The following is a 23,011-nucleotide window of genomic DNA, read 5'->3' as shown; positions in this document are numbered from 1 at the left end:
CCATGTGGAGCCTCCAAGAGAAGTGTCCCAGGAGTATCTGCTGAAAGATGTGGTTGTGCCAGTTCTCTTTGGATAAACCCAAACTGTTTGGTTCATCAGCGTGGCTGCCACTGGAGGGGCTGCAGCAGAGCTCTCCCAAACCTGGCACCTATTCTGTGCATGTTTGCATTCATCCCTGCCCCCTAGCTGATTAATAATGGAAGATAAATGAGGAACACTGAAAACAAAGGTCAGAAACAGGGAAGATTTGTTGCCTTTCTTCTCACAGGGTGTTTATTCTCTGGTGTTTTCTCATTTATAATGCACGTGCTTCACCTTTCCTGGATGTGCAGCTTTACTTGGAGGCAGGGAAGGGATTCTGAGCTTTTTTTTGCAAGCCCACTGATTTTCATGTGCTCTCCCCTTCCCAGCAGGAAATAAACTGACTCATGGACAGTTTCCAAAGGGAGTTATAGAGACAGGTGCTGAAACTTCTGAGAGCACTCCCCAGCCTGGGAAACCCTCAGAGATGGGGCTGTCTGCTGATATTTCCTTGTCCTGTCCTGGCTGTGTGAGCCCTGACAGGGGAAGGTTTTGCTTTCTTGGATAATTCTTCTCCTTCCAGCCCTGGATCCCTCTGCCCCCACCTCATGTAACAGCAGAGCTCACCCTGTGTAGTGGTTTTAGTTCACCAGTTTGAGATTTGAATTTGAGGCTTCTTCCCTCCTCACTAAACGTCAATCAGTGCAAAAGCAGCACATCCTGTTAGATCAGAGCTGCTTTTATTTGGGATGGCCAAAGCTGCCTGTGGTGAACCCTTCTCCTTGGTGTGGTGTTCAGAGCCAGCCCTGTGAAGCCTGGGAATGGTCCTTTGCAGTTTCCTCCCTCCTTCCCCCGCATCCCCCCAAGTCCCACAGTTGCTGGCTGCAGCTGGAAGAGGCAGGGGAAAGGAGAGAAGGGTGTTTGTGAGGGCTGTTTCCTTGTGGTGTCAGTGACTCACAGGCTGGTTCCAGCTACATCTCCCCATAAAAGTGACAAAATCCTGTGGGAGTTGGCTTTCTCAGGAAATTGGCCTTTGAGCAAGGGGACACAGAGAGTGGGAGTCTGTTTGTGTTGGATCCTGATCTACCTGGGCCAGTGCCTGATGCACACCAGAGCTGAAGATTTTGGCTCAATTTCTTCAATTGCTGCAGGGCTGGGTTTCCCTGCTGGTACCAAAGAGTTCACCGAATTGTCATATTTGGGTGAGGTTTGACAGCAGGTTAGATATGGGGCTGTAAGACCTCAACCCAGAGTGCTCAGGAGCTGTTTCCATGGCACTGTGTCCATGAAGGCTTTTTGGGTTGGGCACTGGAGCAGCTCCCCAGGGAATGGGCACATTCCCAAGGCTCCCAGAGCTTCAGGAGTGTTTGGACAATGCTCTCAGGGATGAACAGGGTGGGATTATTGGGGTGTCTCTGCAGGGCTGGGAGTTGGAATGGACGATCCTTGTGGGTTCCAATTCAGGATATTTTATAATTCTGTGACTGATTGAGGTGATATAGGAGATACAGCCTGTGCACCATTTTAAAGACCTTGTGTTAAATCTCCACTGTTTATCTCATCCCCAAATGCTGAATCCTGACAATGAGAACCACCCAGAGGCTGCCTGACATGGCAGTTTTAGCAAGCATTTGTCCTTACTTATTTCTCCCCTTATGAATCAATGAAAAATCATTTGTTTTGTTCCTCCTTCCCTCTCTATGAAACCACAAGATGTGATCAGACACTTTGCAACTAACATTTAGGAAAACAGATCACCCATTCCTGGTGTGATGAGCTCTGACATCTATCAGCTGGGTTCATTCTTTAATCCCATTTCTTGTTCTCCAGTGGCAACACTCCCATTGCCGTGTGGGGAACTCACCTGGACCTCATCCAAAACCCTCAGATCCGGGCAAAGCACGGGGGAAAGGAGCATGTCAATGTGAGTACCACTGCAGAGCTGGGGAGGGGACGTGCCATGGTGGGGACAGGGGTTGGCTGACACCTCTGGAGCCTGAAATCTCCTACTGCAGCCCAAAAAACAGGGTGTGACTCGTCTCCAGAAATATTATCTCATCCCTGAAGGATACTCAAAAAGGAAGGTTTTTGGCAGGGCTGGAACCAAACTTTAGGGTCCTCTGAGACTTTCACCTTTGTCTTTGCTTTTCCAGCTTGCTGGGATTCATTTCAGGTAATCTGATATCCAAACTGGAATACTGAGCAGGCACTGCACACTTTTGGAAAAACGAGCAGAGTGTGAGACCTAATTGCAAGGTGGTCGTGAGGTTTTGACTAATCTGTGCTGTGCAAAAAATAAGGGAAGAAAGTTCTATTTCAAAAAGGAAATTAAGTCAGGGAAAGATGCTGATGCTGGCAGCAGAGGCTGAGCTCTCTCAGGAGGCACAGGGGGACCTGTTGAAGTGTAAACTGCTCCACACACCTGCCTCAGCAAGGCTTTCCTAATCCCTGCCCAGCCTTGATGGTGTGGTGGGGAATGTTTGGAAGCAGTGGAGCACCAGCCTGTCCCAGGATAACCATGGGGGTCAGCTCCTCCCTCTCTCTGAGAGCCATCTGCCCACCAGGAAGGATGGGGACATTTCCCTTAAACACTCTTTTGTTTGGGTCTCTTTCCCCAGAACTGTGAGGTGCAGAACAGCACAGAGATGACCTGCCAGGCCCCAGCACTGGCTGTGGACCCCAATCACCAGTCTGAGCTCGCTGAGCGCCCGGAGGAGTTTGGCTTCATCCTTGACAATGTGCAGTCCCTGCTGATCCTCAACAAAACCAACTTCACCTACTACCCCAACCCCATCTTCGAGGTTTTCAATCCCTCAGGGATCCTGGAGCTGAAGCCTGGAAGTCCCATCATCCTGAAGGTGAGATGGGGACCAAGGACTGGGTGAGGAAGGACAAACACAGACCCTCTTGCCTCTCTGTGCCCAAATCATTCTGACTGCACCCCAGAAATTCCTCCATTCCTTGCCCCTTATGAACCATATCAGAGTCACTATCAGCAAACACCAAGCACTGCCCACACCCATAACTAAAAATTAAAAAACTCCTGTGTGCAGCCTAAATTTGTACCCACTGCTGTTCACCAGAGAACATCTTCTACCCTTGCACCGTGGCTGACAGTGAAATACCCAACTCTGTTTCCTTTCTTGTACATTCAAGACCTTCCTCTCACCCAAACCAGTTTGTTTAAACCCAAACCAGTCCCTTGCCGTTTCTGTAAACTTCACAGCAATACAGAGAAGAGATTTTGTGATGCAGCATTTCTGTATCAGTATTTTTACATGGTGAATATGCAAAGAAATTATTTTACTTGCAGATGCTTTTTTGCACGTTTGGAAAGGGATCTGACTTATTTACCTGACAATTCTGTTTAGTGAGATCTTCATTGTGCAGGGCTCAGATGAAACATTTCTCATTCTGTTGCAGAGAGGGAGGAGCAGGGCAGGCCTTTGTGACTGCTTGGAGTCTGTAACCACTCATGCTGTTCTCTGCATGAGCTCCTAAATTGGCTTTTCCTCTCTGTGTGAGCAAATGGCGAACTACAAATGCTGTAATAGAATAATTTTTAGGTTGGAAGGGACCTTAAAAACCATCTTGTTCCAATCTCCTGCCATGTGCAGGGACACTTTCCACTAGCCCAGGTTGCTCCAAGCCCTGTCCAACTTGGAGCAGTGTCAGGGATCAGCCATCCACACCTCTCAAATGCAGTGCCAACGCTTGTACCCTAGGGATGAACCAGAGCTGGGGAAGAAAATTCTTTCCTGATGTTGATTTGGTTATTTTGGTGTGTGATGTTCCTCTCTGTTCAGGGCAGGAATCTGATCCCCCCCGTGGCAGGAGGCAATGCCAAACTGAACTACACCGTCCTGGTGGGTGAGAAGCCCTGTGCTGTGACCGTGTCAGATGTGCAGCTCCTCTGTGAGTCCCCAAACCTCATTGGAAGGCACAAGGTGATGGTAAGTGATGCCTGACCCTTCCTGGGTGGCTTGGGAGGGCAGAGCAGAGCTGGAGAGCTGGCAGAGGGCTCCAAGGGGTTTGCCTTCACAGAAACATCAGGGTCCATTTTTTTGGTATAATATTCTCATCAAGGGTAGCTTGGAGAAGTGGAACAGTGGAAAAGTGACCTGGAGACCTTTGTGGACAGTAAGATACCTTTCATGATCAAACCCCAATAGGAGAGTTTGCTTCTCTTCTGTTTTGGTATGGGCTGGATGAACCCTTAGATGCTGTTGTCAGACCACATGTAACATATTCCGACATGAAATTCTTAAATTCAGCACAGTGCCCATCACTTTGTTGACAGGACGGTGACTAAAATTTGCCTTTTTGTAGAAAAGGGGAAAAAAATAGCAGTATGTGGACAATAGTGTGACTGGACTTTGGAGTTTTGACTTCTATCAAACTTAGCACGCTCTTACAAATCCTTCCTGGAACCTGTGAAGAAAAGACCCAGTGATTACATCAGAGGGAGCTTCTCCTCCTCTCACCACTTACTTATTTACTCCTTTTTTTACTTTCCTCTCAATAATGTGAGCTCCTTGATGCTGGTGTTTGATAAACCTCATATCAGCAAACACCCTGGAGTTGTACCAAGCTGTGGGTGGGAACAAACAAAAGCTGACAGCTGACATCAGTGTTTCTCATTCCTTGTCAACAACTGTTCTTCTGTTGCACCCCCCAAAGCTGTATCTGCCTCCTATTAATTTATTTCAGTGCAATGAGACTCAGAGAGTTTGGTCTTTAAAAAGAATTTTTCTGGGAACTTTTAGGAAGTAGAGTTCATGACAACCATTTTGGGTCTTGTTTGTGGCTGCTGCTGGGATCCCTCGTAGTGGCTACTTAAGTTCTCTGTGCCAGAGTTTGTCATCTGGAAAATAGAGGTAATAATCCTTTCCAGCCATGCAAACACACCGTGACCCTCGATTCATTGCAAAGCACATTAAGGCTCTCCAAGAGGAGCAATAATGAAGTGAGAGATTTTCTCTGTGTGAAAACCGAAGCTTTTGAGCAGGGCAATAAATGTTCCCTGTTATTTTCATGGATATGATTAAACATATGGTTAGTCAGGGATGGACAAAGCCAATCCTGGGGAGGCAAAACTCAAAGCCAGGTGAGCAATAATCAACCCCTGGGGATCCAGGATGATGGACATCTGGCTGGGCTGTACTAATTGGGAAGACCCCTGCTGCTGCAGCTTGGGACAGTTTAAGTGAAGCCAAAGATTAAGAAACAATCCCTTTTTGGAGGATGCTGGTCAAAACAGCAAGATTAAGATCCCTTTTTGGAGGGATACTGCTGCAGAGCTGGGAAGAGGATAGAGGTGCTCAAGGATGGACTTTGCATCTGGAACCAGGGCTGGAAAAAGCCTCCTCCAGCATGGCACAGCATCTCTGCTGCTCAGGCTGAGACCATTTTCACACAAACATCTCTTCAATGGCCAGGATAACTGACAGTAGTTCCTCCTCCTGATCCTGACAAAGATTTACTGTCTGACCTTGAGGAAATTGTTGAACAAACCCTTTCTTGCAAAGTGAGGTGGCCACGAGCTGAGAGGGAGCCATGGGAGTGAATCAACTGGTGCAACACAGAGATTATTTCTAAGTGAAGGAACAGTGACAATGACACACGTTGATGTCAACATGCTTTTGATCTGGCTCAGCTGTCTTTTGCACAATGACAGAGTTAAGTATTTGAAAGAAAGAGCAAAGGAATAAAAGACCTGGGTGATGGTTAAAAAAAGAAGATTGACTAGAACTAAACGCAAGTTTTTTCCAAGGGGAAGAAAGAGATGTGAGGAAGATCCACTAGAGGCTATGCCAGAGAAGGTTTGCAGGGAGGATGTGGAATACATCTGAAGGGTTGCTGGTATCTAACACAGTCTGGAAAGTTCCCGAGACCCTATAAAATGAGTAGAGATATGTTCAAATGCAGCAGCTGAAGAGGGTGTGATTCATCTCATCCTTAGAGGGATAATTTTATTTGGCCAGGACAAATTTGCACAAGGAAAAGCTCCTTCCTGAACTCCTACAGGTGGCCGCTGAGACTTTGTTGGAGAAAACCTGGCTCTGACATAGAGCCCATTTAGAACACTTAGTGTAATTTAGGATAAATTCATGACTAATGGTCTTTAAAACCAGCCAGAGTGTTGTTGGTGGGTTCATGATCAGTCTTCCAGAAGGCAAAAAAAAGCTTCCTCCAGAACCACTTGGTGGAATAAGAAGTGAAGTAGGGCTATATGCACATATTTTCCTGTCTTTTAAAAGCTCACAATAACATTGCAGCCTCACAGACTTTCTTCTTCAAGGGCCAGATTCCCTCAGATCATGGCAGCTTCACTTGTGGATTGTGAGACCTTCCCAGTGATGAAACCACCTTCAAAGGGGAGCACACTGGGCCTACCTTTGAACACCTGCTTTTTGGAGCTTAGATCCCCTTACCATTAATGGAGAGAAATGGGAACTTCCACTGAATGAAACAACTCATCCTGATGTCAAAGGTGTCAGGAGCAGCTCACATAAATCACATCCTGAAAGTGGTTTTTTCTCTTTGTTGACTCTGGAATCGTGCTGCAGTGTCTAACTTGGATGTGCACGTGGAATATTTGCTGAGAGGAATCCCACCCGTGGAGACGGGCTGTTCTTCCAGCTTTGAGGATGGATCTGCACTGGGATTTGGGATTGGGGTGTTTGAGTCTCGTCTGATATTCATTGAATGGACTCATCTGACTGCAGGGCTTGCAGAAAGAGAAAGTGAAAAAGAAATCTATTTATTGATCCACTGATTCAGGAAGGAAAGTGTGCGAGCTGTGAGAAAATTTTTCTGGGAGGATTTGGGGCACTGGTCTAGGGCAAAAGGGAACAACTCCCAGTGCATGGATTAGGATGTGATTTTGGCAGTTTGCCTGATCAGTTGAGCAAACCACATTCCAACAGTGAACCTCCGGATTTATAAGTGAGTTTGATCTTGTATCTTGAAAGAGATGGCAAAACTCTTTACTGCTGCATCCCCAGCTCCATGTCTGAGGTTCTTTGGCCACTGAAAATGTTCTACAAGCCATCAGTGTCATGGTAGCAATTGGTCATCTTGAAACTATTACCTGAACAGATTACCTGAACAGATGAGTTTACAATTAGTTTTGTTTTTCATCGTGGACATTTTATCTCTCTAGACCCCATCCCAAAATGGCATGAGAGGGCCTTGTGAGTGGAAATTAGCTGTTTTCAGATGTTCATTCTGGTCTTGTCCATGACATCAGGGTTGTAGTTGCGTCTCTTTGGCCAGGACACACTGAGGAGCAGCCTACACCTGGTGGTAGAGCAAAACAACCTTCTCCCCTGAGGCTGCAACTGGGGCTGGAATAATTTCTAGGAGATGATAAAGGTCACTGAGATTCATGTACCCAGATGGGGTTGGGGTGAAGAGCACCTGGGAAAATTCATTAATCCATGACTCTGCTCTGCAGTCTCTTCTGCTGGCTCCAGCTCGGCCAGTTTCTTCCCCCTGCAGCCTGGAGAGGAAACCTGAGCAGGTGCCTGAGCTGAGATGTGGGAAGCCCTGGAATTAATAAGTGTCCATGGAAGCTGGAGATTAACTGAGAACCAGTGGGATGCAGGACAAGGCTGAACACTAGGCTGGGGTGTGTGAAGAAATCTGAGGGAAAACTCCTCACAATGGAGAAATAAAACAGTTTAGTTCCACACTGCAGTGGTCCCAGGTGCAATGGGAATAGGAAACAGTCAGCCCTGGGATCCTGAGTGCATTTCTGCCTGGCAGCAAGAGTTTGCCCTTTGTGCAGGGCCAGCTGTGACACAGCTCTGCTGGGGTGTAGTAATGGGGCTCATCATCCTTCAAACTCTTTGCATGACATCTTCCCAGCTTTCTGCTGATCTACAACCAGCATTCCCAAACCACAGCACAGCCCTAGAAGCCTTTTTATATTTCAGGCCGGTCAGCAGAGCTTTTCTCCCACCACTCAAGCTTTGCCTACTCTACAAATGGCTTCGAACAGCCTTGTATTAGCCTGAAGCCAGTGGTACCTGTGGGATTCCTGTTGGGAGTGGTGTTCATGTTGTAAAAAAGGGCTCTAAGGGACTTGTTTCAGCAGATTTTGTTGGGCTTGCAGCGGAAACACTTGCAAGGTTTCTTTCTGGTTGTTAAAACCAAGGCCCTTTCACAGCAGCTTCTTCCAGAGGCTGGAAGCAGCTCTGGGAACCTCTGGAAGCACATGGAGAAAAAAAGCTGTGTTTAGCTCCTACTGGTGAACACCTGCAGTCACCCTGACAGTGTGTGGCTACGATAGGGGCTGTGAAGAGAATGGGCCAGGCTTTGTGGGGTTTGTGGTCGTTTTTCACTATCTAAAAGGCTTCCAAGTAGAGTTTTGTCTGGTGGGAGGGTCAAAAGAAAGTAGTGACTCTGATTTCTGCAGTCCCATTGTACTCACTGGGTCAGGTGTCCTCTGCCTCATTGCGGGATTAGGACCCATCAGACCATACCTTGAGCTCTGTATTCTGCATGTATTTTGGGATTAAAGGACATCAGTGCCTCATACAACTCATCAAGATGGGAAATAAAAAATCCAGAATGAAATCCAAATGATACGGAGAAATCGTGACCGGTGACTTGTCCCACCACAAGTCCTTTTGTGGCTGGGTTTGTGGTTACTGTAGTTGTTGGACACAAAAGAAAGATGAGAGACTCCAAATATTTCAGAAGGCAAAGAGCACAGAAAAAGAAGCCTTTATTGTCTAGTTCTTACTGCCTTTTATAAGGTGTTCCCACACAGACTTAACATGATTGGTGAATAGGAACGACACCTCTCTAATCCCTTTGGTTAAACCAGAGAAACAGCAAAACACCACCTGGAGAAAAGATTGTTTTGAGAAAGGAGAGTTGTTTGCCAAGATTGTTTTGAGAAGAAACTTTCTTGAGAAATATTTTCTTGGGGAAAAAGTTATCAGTTGCTGGCAGGCTGAAATCTCTCAGACCCAGAAATATCAGGCCCACAGGTGACTGCCAACAGAGGTGATTCTATCAGGCATTTCAATTGTTTTTAAGCTGTTCCATACCCAAATACTTTCCCTCTTGGCTTGGGGATGTCACCATCCACCCCCCCCGCCAAGACGACGACAGAGTTCCTCTGCGTTCCTGCTTGTCTGATGGTTTTAACGCAGCTCTTTGCTGCTTTTCCCTCCAGGCTCGTGTGGGAGGCATGGAGTTCTCTCCAGGGATGGTGTACATCTCCCCAGACAGCCCTCTCAGCCTGCCAGCCATTGTCAGCATCGCGGTGGCCGGCGGGCTGCTCATCATCTTCATCGTGGCCGTGCTGATCGCCTACAAGCGCAAGTCCAGGGAGAGCGACCTCACCCTCAAGCGCCTGCAGATGCAGATGGACAACCTGGAGTCCAGGGTGGCTCTGGAGTGCAAAGAAGGTAGGATGAAGAAGGAAGGATGATGCTGTGGGTGTTGGCATGTTGGAGTCCAGGGCTTGAGAAAAATCCCTCAAATTACCCTGAGGGGTCTGAGACCCCATCTGGGGCCCCAGGAAAGTGTTGCCTTTGACCTTAGTCCATGGGAAAAACTGCCAGCACTTTTAGATGAATTGAAAACAACAAAGATTTAAAATAGATAGTAGTTTAGTTTGTCACAGGGTGAAAATGTATAGTTTTGGGTTTTTAGAATGGAAAGAGAAGAGAGCAAGATGGAGACTTTTGGGTGGTGTCTTAAGTTCTTCTCCTTTGACTCCATCTTCTGTGATGGTGGCATGGAGACATTGATAGAATGTATTTGATGTGAAAATTGTGTGTTTAGAATCGATAGTGATTATTGGCACTAAATATAGTATGTTTTAAGAGTTATTTGCATTAGAAACTTTTAAAAGACCTTGAGCACTAAGCCTGATGTTCTTGGCAGTGGGTTTTTCCAGCGCACTAAGCCTGGTGTTAGGCGGTGCGCAGACCTTGAGATAAGAAAATTGCATAAACATCTTTTAAGATTGAAGCTGCAAGTTCCACTCATCTTTGAAACCCTGGTACAAGACTTTGTAATGAAAAAAACCCTCATTAAGGGAGTTCCCAGACTCAAAATTCAAGATTGGTAGAAGGGAGACATCCAGTCGCAAAGCTTTGAGCCAAAACACCACAGTATTGAACCCTGTGGGTGTGGCTCAAGCCTGGATCTGATCTGACTCCCTGTTTTCCCTTAGTCCAGATGTTCTCCACTCTCTCCTAACTGGATTTGGTAATTCCAAATCCACAGAAAGCCTTGGCACGTGTCCCTGGGGAAAGGCTGTGTTGTGGGAAAGGTGACCATACTCTTGTCCATCTTCTTCCTCTCCACATATCGCCTTTCCTTATACTTGTTCACGAGAGTCTGTAGCAATGTGTAAATAGATGGTGGTTGCTGCTACCTTCCCCAATAAGCATCTCTTCTGGAAAAGCCACTTGGGTAGGCAAGGCACTCAAGTCCACACACCACACACACCACGGCTAGCTCAGCGAGGAGAGGCAAGAAGGGTCTCCTGTGTAAGTCCCAGTGGGGTTTATTTTGCAGACATACACTGAAGGGCTCAGGGGCAAAAGACCCAGATCAAAGCAGTGTTCAGGGTTAAGTATGGGGTCAGAGGCCAATGGTCTGAGGGCAAGGGGTGGTACGAGGGCAGGGTAAAAGGCCTATAGGGGACATGGAGGCAGGCCACCAGGGATACCACAACCAATGGGGAAACAGGGAAAGGAGAAACCATGAGAACTAGGGATATATATGAATCACAGATGTGGGCAATGCCCACAGATAAATGAGGAAAGCAAACTGAGGTAGAGTAACATGGTGTTGTAGAGCACCATGGGGGAAGTCTTTTCTTTCAGTCTAGGCAGGGAAACTCTTTGGTAGATTCTTCCAGGGTAAACCCCTGAGGGTTTCCCTGAGGGGTTCAAGGGTTTCCACAAGAGTCGGGGGTTTTTCCCATTCAGGTTAGGCTGACCTCGATTTTCCCTGCTCCCTGAGGTGTTTGGTTTTGTGTCAGCCTTTGCAGAGCTGCAGACAGATATCCACGAGCTGACGAGTGATCTGGATGGAGCTGGGATCCCTTTCCTTGACTACCGAACCTACACCATGAGGGTGCTTTTCCCTGGCATTGAAGATCATCCAGTCCTGAGGGATTTGGAGGTAAAACAACAACATTTCCTGCTTCTAGCTCCTCTCATGCCTCCCTGTTCAGTCCTGAATTCTAGAGATTCTGTGACAGTGGTGGGGATGTGATGACTTGATTATGCTGTATCCCACAAGGCTGAAACAGGTCCTCATTAAAAATCTGGGTGGAAAGGGGAAATGTTTGCTGTTATTTCAGATCATATTAGATCATAAAATCATTTAGGTTGTAAAAGACCTCTAAGATCATAAATTCCAGTCATCAACCCAACTCTGCCAATTCCATCACTAAACCATGTCCCCTTGTGTAACATCCACACACTTTTTGAAAACTTCTTGGGATTGTGATCCCACAACTCCCCTGGACAGCTTGTTCCACCACCTGATCATCCTTTCGGTGAAGAATTTTTTCCTAATTTCCAATCTAAACCTCCCCTGGCACAACTTTAAGGCTGTTTCCTCTCATCCTGTCACATGTTACCTGCTAAATTCTGTCTGATCACTTACTTGGAAAACTCATAAATCTATATGCATTAGGTCTACTCAGTTAAGCTTCTGTTTGGTCTTAGCCCTTCTGTGGTTTGAGTTTTAGACTGGATTTAATATTTTCTGCCATGCAGGGGCAAGAAAAAGCTGTTGTATGCCAGAGGAGCATGTTTGCCTGTGTCATCCAGCTTTGCATGACTCTCACTCTACTAAGAGGCCAGGTTTTCTTTGTGGCAACCCCTCTAAAAATAATGTCACTGAGGGAGGTTCACTTTTGCTGCATTCTGGTTTGCAGTGAGATCAGAAAACCACAGTTTTAGTGTCTGTCTGTCCATACTCTGCTCACACCTACCTTCCTTACCCACCCCGACTCTCTGCAGGGAGATTGGAGCACACTGAGGCTTTGTTCACAAACCTTGGGGTCTACACAGAGCCTGTATCACCTGAGTGGTGACAGAAGCTTGACGGGAGCCCAGGTGAGCTCTGCCAGGCTGAAATCTTCTCCAGGCTCTGGCAGGTGGACAGGCTCTGCTCTAGGAATACCTGTGCTGGAGAATCAGGAGCTTCACCATGGCCAAGGTGTTGGCTGAGGTCTCTGTGAAGCCTTTGGCAGGCTCTGAGCTCCAGAGAGGCTCTGGCAAGGGCCTGGGAGATTTCTGGAGGCCAGGTCTGGGCTTGGTTGGCTGGAAGGAGGAGCAGGAGCTGGCACAGGCAGCCCCACGCTTGGCTGGCTGTGTAATCAGAGACGCCTGCTCGGCTTCGCTCCTGCCCTTCGGAAGAGCCAAAATTCATCCGACTGTGTAGAGAGAGACATTAAAAACCTGATCCACCAGCAAGGAGGGCTGAGTTACACAGAACTACCGTGTAGATTTGGAGTGGCATCCAGCTGCTTTCCCTCAGGACCAGCAGCTCCAACAAAGGAGGAGGAACGAGGGGTGCTGAGCCTCCCTCTCACATGTGTGCACACAAACACTTCCATGATCCCCATGGCCAATTTCTACCCCTGCATTCATTAACCCCATCCAGCTGATCACAGAACAGCATCTGACCACTGCAGAGGCCTCAGCAAGGATGCTCTCCTATGTAGATATACACTGAGCTAATGTTTCAATCTTTGATCTCTTCTTTTCCTTCCATTCTTTTTTTTTTTTTTTTTTTTTTTTTTCCCTTGATCCTTTTTAAAGCTTCACCAGCTCTCTTAGTGTCATCATCTTTGGCTACCAACGTGAAGGCAGCTCCCATTCTGCTCCCTTCTCTGTAGCACCCAGAAGGAATTGCTATTTATTGCAAAAGGCCCCAGCACAGATCCCACAGTGAGATCTTACTTATTTCCAGTTCATTTGCTAATTAACTGCTTCCAGATGCAGCACAAAATACTTTTTCTTGTTATTTTGTTTTAATTCTCCATAATATCCCAGGGATAGGCAATATTAAATGTTCAAGCAAGTGAGTTAAAAATAATTATTGGCGGGATGGGTGGTAGTGGTTTGTTGGTTGGTTGGTTGTCTCAATCTATTTAGGAAGTAATTTATTTGTTGGATGCAAAAAGAGTTGAGAACTCTAATTTCCAGAATGAAAAAGTAACGACTCTATAAGGGGCCTTGCACTGCTTGGCTGTTTAAGCAAGCCAACTTATTTAGTAATAAAGTGCCAAATTTGGGTGGTTATTAATTCATATATGCATTGCTGACATGTGTTGCTCTGTGGTGAGATCCTCCAGCTTCCAAGAAAGCTTTTTAAAGGGCTGGAACAGCTTTAGCAAGTGAAGGGATAAGTTTGAGGTTCTCTGTTTAGCTTCCATTTTTGCCTAGAGCCAGGAGGATCAAAAAGAACTCTGTGGAGCCCAGGCTCTAGCATTGAGTTCCTAAATTGTTCCATATAAAAATGAGTTCCTCAGCTTCTCACAGCTGAGAAACACAGAACTTATCAATGACCTTTTTCCAAAACACCTCAGCTCCCAAACCCAGGGGTTCTACTGGAGCTCAGGGTGTCCTCTCACACCTTCCCCTGCCTTGCTCTTCAAACCAAGGCCCAGTTCCATGGTCACCATCTCAGGCACTGCCTCACTGCACTTCTTATCTCCCCAAACCCCACCCTGGGCTCTCTTTCCCACTCACCCTCTCGCTGCCTCTCCCAGCTCCCTAAAGCTGAACCCCAAACTTCTGCAAGTAGGTTTCATACAAAATAAGTTTTACATGAAATCAGAGTAAGACTTAGTCTGACTAAAATAAAAATATTACGTGGCACAGTGACACATTTAAGCACCAGAAATCCCTTTTGGATGTCCTGTTCAGAGAGGGCAACACAAGACTGGAAAAATAATCTGGATGTGGCTGGGAGTCTTCTCAGACTTCCTAACCATTAGATGATGTGTGGATTCCCTTCCTGTCTTTCCTTAGCTGAGGAGCTGGAGGGGCGAGAGCAAAGATAGTGTGACAACAGGACACTTGACAGTGGGAAAATGAGGGAAAGGGGAAAAACTCCCTTTCTTCTTGTGCAGGTCCCTGGCTACCGGCAGGAAAGGGTGGAGAAGGGCCTGAAGCTGTTTGCCCAGCTGATCAACAACAAGGTTTTCCTGCTGTCCTTCATCCGCACGCTGGAGTCGCAGCGCAGCTTCTCCATGCGGGACCGTGGCAACGTGGCCTCGCTGATCATGACTGTGCTGCAGAGCAAGCTGGAGTATGCCACTGACGTCCTCAAACAGCTCCTGGCCGACCTCATTGACAAAAACCTGGAGAGCAAGAACCACCCCAAGCTGCTGCTCCGTAGGTAAGGACGCCTGGGCATGGAGGTTGTGGTGGTCTTTGGAGATGATATAGGTCTTGCTCTGTCTCCTCCCTGATCAAAAAGTGATGCCTTGGGAAGGCTGACCTGAAACAGAGACTGGACAGAGGTAGACAATAAAGTAGATATTTATTGAAAGGCCTTTAGGATACACCTTGGGCAGGACAAGAGCCTGGCCAGGGCTACACCCAAGGTGGACCCAAAGTGGTCACAAAATGGCTGACCGGTCAGGAGGTCTCACACTTTGATAAATTTTAGTCCATTTGCATCTTGGGGTTCAATTGTCCAATTACAGCTTCAGATTATGAAGTTCCATCCTTCTTGTTCCTCCCTTCAGCCACCCTTGTTTGTGCTTTTGGGCCTGAAACTTGTTACCGTTGTCCTCCATCTGGGAAAGGATTTTTTTTTTTCCACCTACTCTGTGCAGAGCTGAGTGACACTGAATGTGAGGCTCAGAACTGCACCCCTGGGCAGCACAGAGTCTGAAAAACATGGAAGTTCAAACTCAAGGCATCAAAAGTAGCCAATGATAAAAAGTTACAGAACTAATCCACCTCTGGGTTTTCATGTGGATCCTCCAGAAAGTTTCACAAGCACAGAAAAACTCAATCCTTATTTTGCATGCTTAAGATGTTAATTTATGCTTACTTTTCCTTTTGACCTGAAAGTCCCAATTATGTTGGGTAGGATTTATAGGAATATCACACACGCGGTCTATTAAATCCCTGGTGAGAGGATGTCAGCTTCTTCCATCTCCTGCCTAGGACATGAATTTCCCAGCTTTGTTTTTTGTTCCTGAGTTAACTACAGACACATGGAGAGTCTTCAGCTGCGTTGTGGGATATCATTTCTCTCCCAGAGCTGAGAGTCAGTGGAAATCATCTGAAGAGAGGGACGACAGAACTGGTGTCATGCAGAGAATAAGTTTGAATTGATGCTTCTTGGACTGGTCTAAGGTCTAAACTCCACAGTTCCATGGGAAACCTCAAATTAGGAATTTAGTGCTCTGTAATTAATGTCCTTTCCCTGCCTAGGGATGTGCTGCCTCTTCTCCCTTTAGGATCAGATTAATCTGCTTTTCACAGACTGAACCAACCCTCTATCTTCAAGGACCCTAAATAAATCATGGGGAGTCTTCTGGAGATGAGTGGCCTTTGCCACAGCTCAGAGCTGATTCTGAGGAGGCCTCAGTTGATTCTGATGGACAGCTTGGACAGGGAAGGGATCTCTGCTGCCTGCTGGGCTGGGAGTTTTTTCATCTGGCACATGGCCCAGTGTGGAGAACCAGCTAAAAAGGAGCAGAAGGCACTTTGTGGCATTCAGGGCAGCAATGCCAGGGGCAGAGGCTGGACTTTGCTTTGGTGTCAGTTGACTCCCTGATGTGATCAAGCCCTACAGCCTGGCTGGTGACCCCCTTCCAGCTGTCCCCAGGCTTCCTGCCTGTGCTTGTTCTCTGATGATGGATGTCATTGCCTCCCCCCTTCACTTCCTCCTTTTCCTTCCTCTTTCTCCATCTCTTTGTCTTCCTTCCCTTGTTGCTCACTCTGAGCATCCCATCTTTCCTCTCTCCTTCCAGCTCTTTTCTAAGTCTAATTCCCTTTGTTGGAAATTAATTGTGGCCATTGGAAGGAGAGCCAGCGGACAAAGAAGGCACATCCAGTGTTCCAGACCCTGGAAACACCAGGAGAAGTCAGAGAAGGAAGTTCTGCACTGAGCAGCACCAGAACATATGAACAGCTCAGGGCCTTGGGTCAGATGTTGGTGTGAGGTCCTCAGATAGTTCCTTGGAGCAGCTGGATTCAACTTGATGCTTTCCTTCCCTCCCCATGAGTCTGTGAAAAGGAATCTTTTGCAGTTTTCGAGGAGTTTGGCAGAAGGAGCTGGTAGAAATGATTTTCCCACCTCACCTGTGTCCAGTGTTCGTCCCACATGACATTTATGGCCCCAAAGAGATTTTCTGAGCAGAGAGCAGCAGCAACAACAAGCAAGAACCTCTGCATGGCTTTGGTGAGAGCCAGGACAAGGAGGACCCATTTTAATTCGTCCACGAGGAGACTCTTCTTTTTATTTGGTTTCTCCAAGTTTCTCTTGGTTTCTCATGGCTTTTTTCCAGTGCATGTGCTGGAGCCAGCACAGGTTTCAGCAGAAGAAGCTCACCCTTAAGCCCTGAGCTGGATTTTTGTTTGATTGAGGACAGAGTGCTCAAGGGCAGAAGGCTGAGCTCCGTGTATGTGCCACATTGACACATTGAGGAGTGTAATCACTCCCAAATGCCAGGGAGATAGGCAGTGCCAGATAACTGTTCCCTGGAGACTTAGATCTGTCTCTCCTGAGTATTTATACAGCCTCCTTGACATATGGCCTTGCTCTGAGCTCCTCAGATTTGATGGATTTATCCCCCCTGAGCTCTTTGGAGAAGATTCCCTCAAATGTCATCAACTACTTTTCTTTGCTGGAGAGGCTGAGAAACAGACCCACAGGGACTTGCAGCCACAGGAGAATCAACAGGGCAGCAAGGCTTTTCCTGCAGATTTCCTAAATCCAAAACTAAAATAGGGAGCCTAGAACATGCTAAATCCTGATGGTGCCATGCCAGACTTCCCACTGGGCAGGAGGATGGACAAGGACAGTATTTTGATAGGACCAGCATGACTAACTCATTTCCAATTCTCTTATTTCTCCACTTTAGGACAGAGTCTGTGGCTGAGAAAATGCTCACCAACTGGTTCACCTTCCTCCTCTACAAGTTCCTCAAGGTAAGAGGAGGACCATGCCTGGAAAAACAGCTGCTTTAAATCATTTCTTCTTGGTGAGAATCACTTGGGGTGAAAACTTCCCAGACATAAAGTTAAAGGCTTTTTTTGCCTCTGGAAGGAGGTCACTGCCTGATAGGAAATGGGCTGTTTTCTGACCCAGGGAGAATAAAGAGGGACACTTTGTTAGAGAGGCAACTTGTTGGTCTCTCTCTTGTGCAGAGGTGGGGTCTAAGGGTCAGTGCTGAAATGGGAAGGATTTCAGAGCCTGACTGGGACCTGTGTGGAAAATGCTGTCCTTTTAAGAGCAGGCTGAGCTCTCCATCATGTGGTGACCCCAAGTTTCAGTGCCCAGTGCATGGAGATCTCCTTCCACCCCAGCTCAGGACAGTACTGAGACACAGCCCCACGAGGAGTGGATGGACACCCATCAGCAAAGCCGTGTCAGAGAACTTGAGTGGAAGAATTTGAGGCACCCCCTGAGCTCTCTCATTCCTTCTGGAAGGTCTCTTTGGGGCTTGTGTAGTTAAAAAAGCCTTTCAATCTTTGAGCCCTGCCACTGACTGCTGGAGGATCCAATTTCCCCTGGGGGACCCACACTGAGCCTCAAGAATCACAATTCCAAGCTCAGAGCCAGCCTTTTTGCAAGGAGCTGAGCTCTGCACCTCTCCCCCACTCCCACTGCAGCTGCTAAATATCCTCCCACCTCACATCCTCATTTGGACAGAATAACCACCTCTGCCAGGCAATTTGAGGCTTTACAAATAAACCCCAATCCCCCTGAGCCTTCCCCAGGCACGACCAGTTCAAGGACGAGCACATGGGAAAATTTTGAAGGTCCCTGGAAGGTAATTTCACTGACTTCAGTATCAGATCCCTGCTTTCAGCTGAAAGGAAAGGATATAAGGAGGTGACTCTCTAAAGAGCTGCTTTTATAATAGGCTTTTTTCACCCCACTCAGCTACTTGTCTTCTTGCTTTAGCCTGAACAGAGGCCTGATAAGGGCAGGAGACAGGCACACAGAAGCAATATGCTGCTGGCAGATAAGCTAATTAAGTGGGAGACAGGTGTAGGGACTGAAAAAGGGGCCACTTTGCTTCCGATTATTAACTTGTTTTCGTTGGGATTTACACCAGAGGAAAATGACCTCGCTGGTTGAGTTGGGACACAAGAGGAGAGGGAGAGGAGGGGAGGAAGAAGGGAGGGATGGAGTGGAAGAGAGGCAGGAGCAGAAAGCTCGGGGTGCATGGCTCTGAGGGAGGGCAGCAAGGGAGGAAAAGAGTGGGAAGAGGAGTGCAGGGGAGTGGGAATGGTGAGGAGAAGTTGGGGAGAAATGAGCTTTGCTGTGCCTGCCTGGGGCTGTCCTGTGCTGGGTCCCACACTTCTGTCACCTCCACAGAGGTCCAGGGGCACACCTGGGCCTGAGCATTCCTGTTTGCCTGCAGCATGGGAGTGCTCAGGGGGTCTGTGGGCTCTGCCCAGACACCCAGGAGACGGGGCACCAGCCATCCATCACCTTCTAAAACCTGCTTTCAGGTCAGCTGGGACCCATCCCACTACCTGCTCCACCAGTGTAAAGCTCTGGCCTGGTGGCAACCACTTGAACAGCCCCAGCATTGCCAGGGAACACTGACACCTTTGTCCCATGGACACTCAGAGTCACAAGATAAGCTGAGTTGGAAGGAACCCACAGGGTCCAACTCCTGGCACTCCACAGGACCATCCCCAAGGGTCCCACCAGGTGCCCAAGGGCTGGCTGCACTCTGTGGAAGTGGAGGGTCACCTCTGATCCTGTGCTGTTGGAACAGACTGGTTCCCGTTGGTGTATCCATCACAAGCAGTTTGGGATGGCAAACCGAGGTGGTCACTGGGGTGCCCAGGTTGGATTCTCAATTCTAGCCTGTAGTTTCACCTCATGTATTGAATTCCTCGAAGAGCCAGGTGTAATCAGCTCTGTGACGGTTCAATACCTCTGAGGGTGTCCAGCACATCACAGAAAATGGCTTAAATAACTTTGTGAGATGGCATGGTTGAGTGTGTCTTGAAAAAGCAAAAATGTTTTAATTAAAGAAGAAAATGATACAAAAACAAAAGAACAAAGCTGAGCACAGTGTAGGGACAGGTCCCATACACCTGCTACAAAACCCCAAAAATGCGCTGAGAAGCCTCGTGCTCTCCCTTAAGTATTGAACAATTTGGGTGGGGTTTTTTGGCAAACAGCCCCACAGAAAATAGTTCTTCTCCTGTCTGAGGAACAGCTAAAGAGACCTGCCAGTGTTTTTGTCTTGGCATTGAGCCAACCACTTCCAGGAGAGCAAAGAAACTTCTGGTGTTCTTCCCTTAAAAGTCGTAAGGTGAAAGTGGAACCATTTCCTCTATATAGAAAACATCTGCCTGGCGCAGTGTAACACTCATGGTCACCTGGTTGCCTTCCATCCCTGCAGGAGTGTGCTGGGGAGCCTCTCTTCTCCCTTTTCTGTGCCATCAAGCAGCAGATGGAGAAGGGCCCCATCGACTCCATCACTGGGGAGGCCAGGTACTCGCTGAGCGAGGACAAGCTCATCCGGCAGCAGATCGACTACAAGACCCTGGTGAGTGCTCTGGGCATACCTTCCCCCTGGGCTCGTCCAGAACCTTCTGGATAAAGGGCGTTTAGGGAGCAGAAACCAGTGGCTGACACTCTGGCAGGTTTATTCTTGTATTTTAGTAGGGTGATGGTACTAAAATTTTAAAAATGTGTTTCCAATGAGGATTTCACCGTGAGGAAATAGTCAGAGGTACACAGGGCAGGGATCTCTCAGTTCAGCTCTAGAGCTGGTGTTTCTCCTTCTTGAGAAAGCAAAAATGGTGACAAGGAAAAGGAACTTGATTTAAAGATTTCAGGGGAAAGAAACTAATCCCTGTCACTGAGCCATTTCCCTCAAAATGGAATTGCCTGCATGGTGCAAGGTCCACGTTGCATATGTGCAGCTTTAGCTTCTGCTCTGAGATTACACCCTCTTCCCACTTGATTAAAGAGCATCAATTAAAGAGAATTAGATATCTCTCCTTAGCGTGTTTGTGGGCCTTCATTCTTCCCTAGATGCATGAAATCCACTGAGCTTCTAAGTCTCTGCCAGATGAGGAATGCTTTCTAAGCCTTCACTGATCCTTGTAATTTTTCTGTTTCCCATCTTTATTCTCAGCAAATCCCAATATTTTAGGAGAGTAAGTAGATGCTCTAAACTGATCAGATTATTTTATTTGCACCTTCAAATTAGGGACATGCATTTCATTTAGCTCCAGAAACCTCTGAGGGCTGTGCCCAGTCACAGAGTCATGGGATGGTTTGTGTTGGAGGGGACCCTAAAGTTCATTTAGTTCCAAGTTTTAGACTTTGACCTGTCTTAGACCTGTCTTGGGCTTTAGCTCAGGTGGGGTGATGCTAGAAATGCCCTTTTGTGTTCTTTAGCTCCAGTCTGGAGCTGAGCTTTGATTGAATCCAAGTCTGATGAGGGGGTGGATTTAATTCTTAAATAAGGCCACGGTTTTATTCTGCATATTAAAAACATGACTTTCTTACTAAATTGTGCTGCTTCTCTGCTGTTATGTCTGGCTGTCTAAAATTTCAGAGGACTGATCACACATGGAGAAAATGAGGAGAAAAGAGAAAAAAAAAAAGCAGCCACAGAGTGATCACTTTCACTGTAGGAAATCCCCCCCGATCCTTTTAGGCTTGATCTAAAGCAGCCAGCAAAGGGTAGTAATTATACATCAGGCTGAACAAAGCTCTCCTCTGCTGGCTTTGTGCTGTTTGATGATAATCAGCTCTCCCTCTTACATCTCAAGAGCAGACAAATATATCCCGATAGGAATCTCAGCAGATTTACAGAGATCAGCTCTGGTGAAGGAGATTAAGAAGGAGCAGAATATGAATTGGATTGTTCTTCATTTCTGTTTCTCTTTATTTCTGTTTTATTTTGTCCTTCTTCTACCTTCCTCCAGCCGCCTGACATCTTTTATTAAAAATATAGAGTAATAAAATAAAACCAGAACTGATTCAGTGGTTGTAATATGGGAATTCCAACAGAAAAATGGAGAGAGACTATTTACACAGGCCTGGAGTGACTAGACAAGAGGGAATGACTTCAAACTGAAAGAGAGTAGGTTTAGATTGGAAATTAGAAAAAAATTCTACCCTGTGAGGGTGGTGAGGCCCTGGCACAGGGTGCCCAGAGAAGTTGTGGCTGCCTCTGGATCCCTGGAAGTGTTCAAGGCCGGGTTGGATGGGGCTTGGAGCAGCCTGGGACAGTAGAAGGTGTCCCTGCTTATGGTAGGGATGGGACTGGATGATCTTTAAAGTCCCTTTCCACCCAAAACATCCTAGGATTCTGTAATTCTATGATCTTCTATCAGAAAAAGCCAGGAGGGAATTCTTCATGTCAGGATTTTTTTTTTCTTTTGTCCTTAAAAGCAGAGAGGGGAACAGAGAACAAAGATTTACTGTTGCCCTACAATTCTGGTAAAAATTCTGGAATGAGATGATTTTTTAGGTTCCTTCCAATCCAAACCATTCCACAGTTCTGTAATTCTCAGAGAATGCTTTCCTATGCTTGGCTTTTTTGGGGTCTTTCTCCTTTTTCTTCACCAAACCTCACTGTATGAAAACCCCATGGAACATTCCAGCCCAATACAGAAGTGAGAGGAGGATTTCTGTGTCTGGGACAGGAATTGCAGAAATGTCCTGGTTTTTCAGGAAAAACCTCTCAAACTCAGAACCAGGGTCACCATGGGAGTAATCACAAACTGTGCCTTCATTATTTAAATGCCACTAATCCTTAGTGGAAATCAGGGCTGAGCTGAGCCAAGCTTTGTATGTATACAGACACTCAGAGACAGCTCGTGGCTGGGAGAGCTGGCACATTAAAAAAAAAAAAATGCCCAAGGATGGAGTAAAAGGTCAGTAAACACAAATCCAGAGAAATGAGATGTCCCAAGGTCACACAGTGTCAGTAGCAGAACAGGGCTTGGAGATAACTTCTCCATGATCTCCCATTCCCATTCCCATCTGTGTTGAGCCCCACATCCTGATGGGACACAAACCTCAGTGAGTGACAGGACAGCAGTGCCAAGTGCTGGTGTCCTCTCAGTGCCCAAACAGTCCCATCCTTGAGTGACCCTGAAGCCCATATGAAGGTGGTGGGTGATGGAGCAGCAGCACTGCATTTAGGAGATCTACATCACAAAGCTGCCCTCAGAGTGACCAGTCCTGCAGGAATACAACTCAGGGTCATCATGGGGTCTCTTCCCCAACAGCTGACATCAGAGATTTTGTTCTGAAGTCTCTGAGCGGCACTGCTGGAGCAGTGGGATTTGTTTCTCGCTTAGTTGTTATGAGTATGGAGAAAAGTTTCATGCTCCACATGAGAACAGCTAGAAAACTGCACTGGAAAGATGATGTAAAGCCTGGGGAAATGTGCCAAAGCCACTGTGCTTGGAGAATGGGGTTGGCTTCCATAACTGGTGTTAGAATTCCCTAAAATGTTGGAGGGAGACCCTGGACAGTTGTTCATATGAACATAGAGGAATTTAGCAATTTTCAGGGGTGACCATCTGCCTCACCTGTGGCTGAAACACAAGAACAGCCCTTTGAAGAATTGGCTTCCCTGCTCCTTCTTCTTCCAGCTGAGCTGGAAGACAAGAAAGCAAGGATTACTGCAGTCAGGGTGTGAATAAGGGTGGTTCACTCAGGCAGAGTTTTCCTGACACCTTCTAAAGTTGGCACCCTGTGAAATCCAAGGATAACCAAGAGCAAATCACCATTGTCCCCTTCCAGCTGGGCACCGGTG

The 23,011-nt window shown here is 47.0% G+C and overlaps 1 protein-coding gene across 1 annotated transcript in view; it reads left to right on the top strand.

The window, feature by feature from the left end:
- Nucleotides 1-23,011, top strand: part of LOC136361152 (plexin-A4) — a 122,515-nt gene that overhangs the window by 57,684 nt on the left and 41,820 nt on the right. Inside the window, exons 13-20 of the mRNA XM_066318874.1 lie at nt 1,852-1,945; nt 2,640-2,879; nt 3,828-3,974; nt 9,212-9,446; nt 11,036-11,178; nt 14,147-14,415; nt 17,120-17,186; nt 19,628-19,774. Of these exons, the coding sequence (XP_066174971.1) occupies nt 1,852-1,945; nt 2,640-2,879; nt 3,828-3,974; nt 9,212-9,446; nt 11,036-11,178; nt 14,147-14,415; nt 17,120-17,186; nt 19,628-19,774 (1,342 nt within the window). The remainder of the gene's footprint in view (nt 1-1,851; nt 1,946-2,639; nt 2,880-3,827; nt 3,975-9,211; nt 9,447-11,035; nt 11,179-14,146; nt 14,416-17,119; nt 17,187-19,627; nt 19,775-23,011) is intronic.

Source organism: Sylvia atricapilla, chromosome 5 (assembly GCF_009819655.1).
Source record: "Sylvia atricapilla isolate bSylAtr1 chromosome 5, bSylAtr1.pri, whole genome shotgun sequence".
Taxonomy (NCBI): domain Eukaryota; kingdom Metazoa; phylum Chordata; class Aves; order Passeriformes; family Sylviidae; genus Sylvia; species Sylvia atricapilla.
The sequence above is the reverse complement of the archived record's forward strand: the minus strand, read 5'-3'. Positions and strand labels throughout refer to the sequence as shown.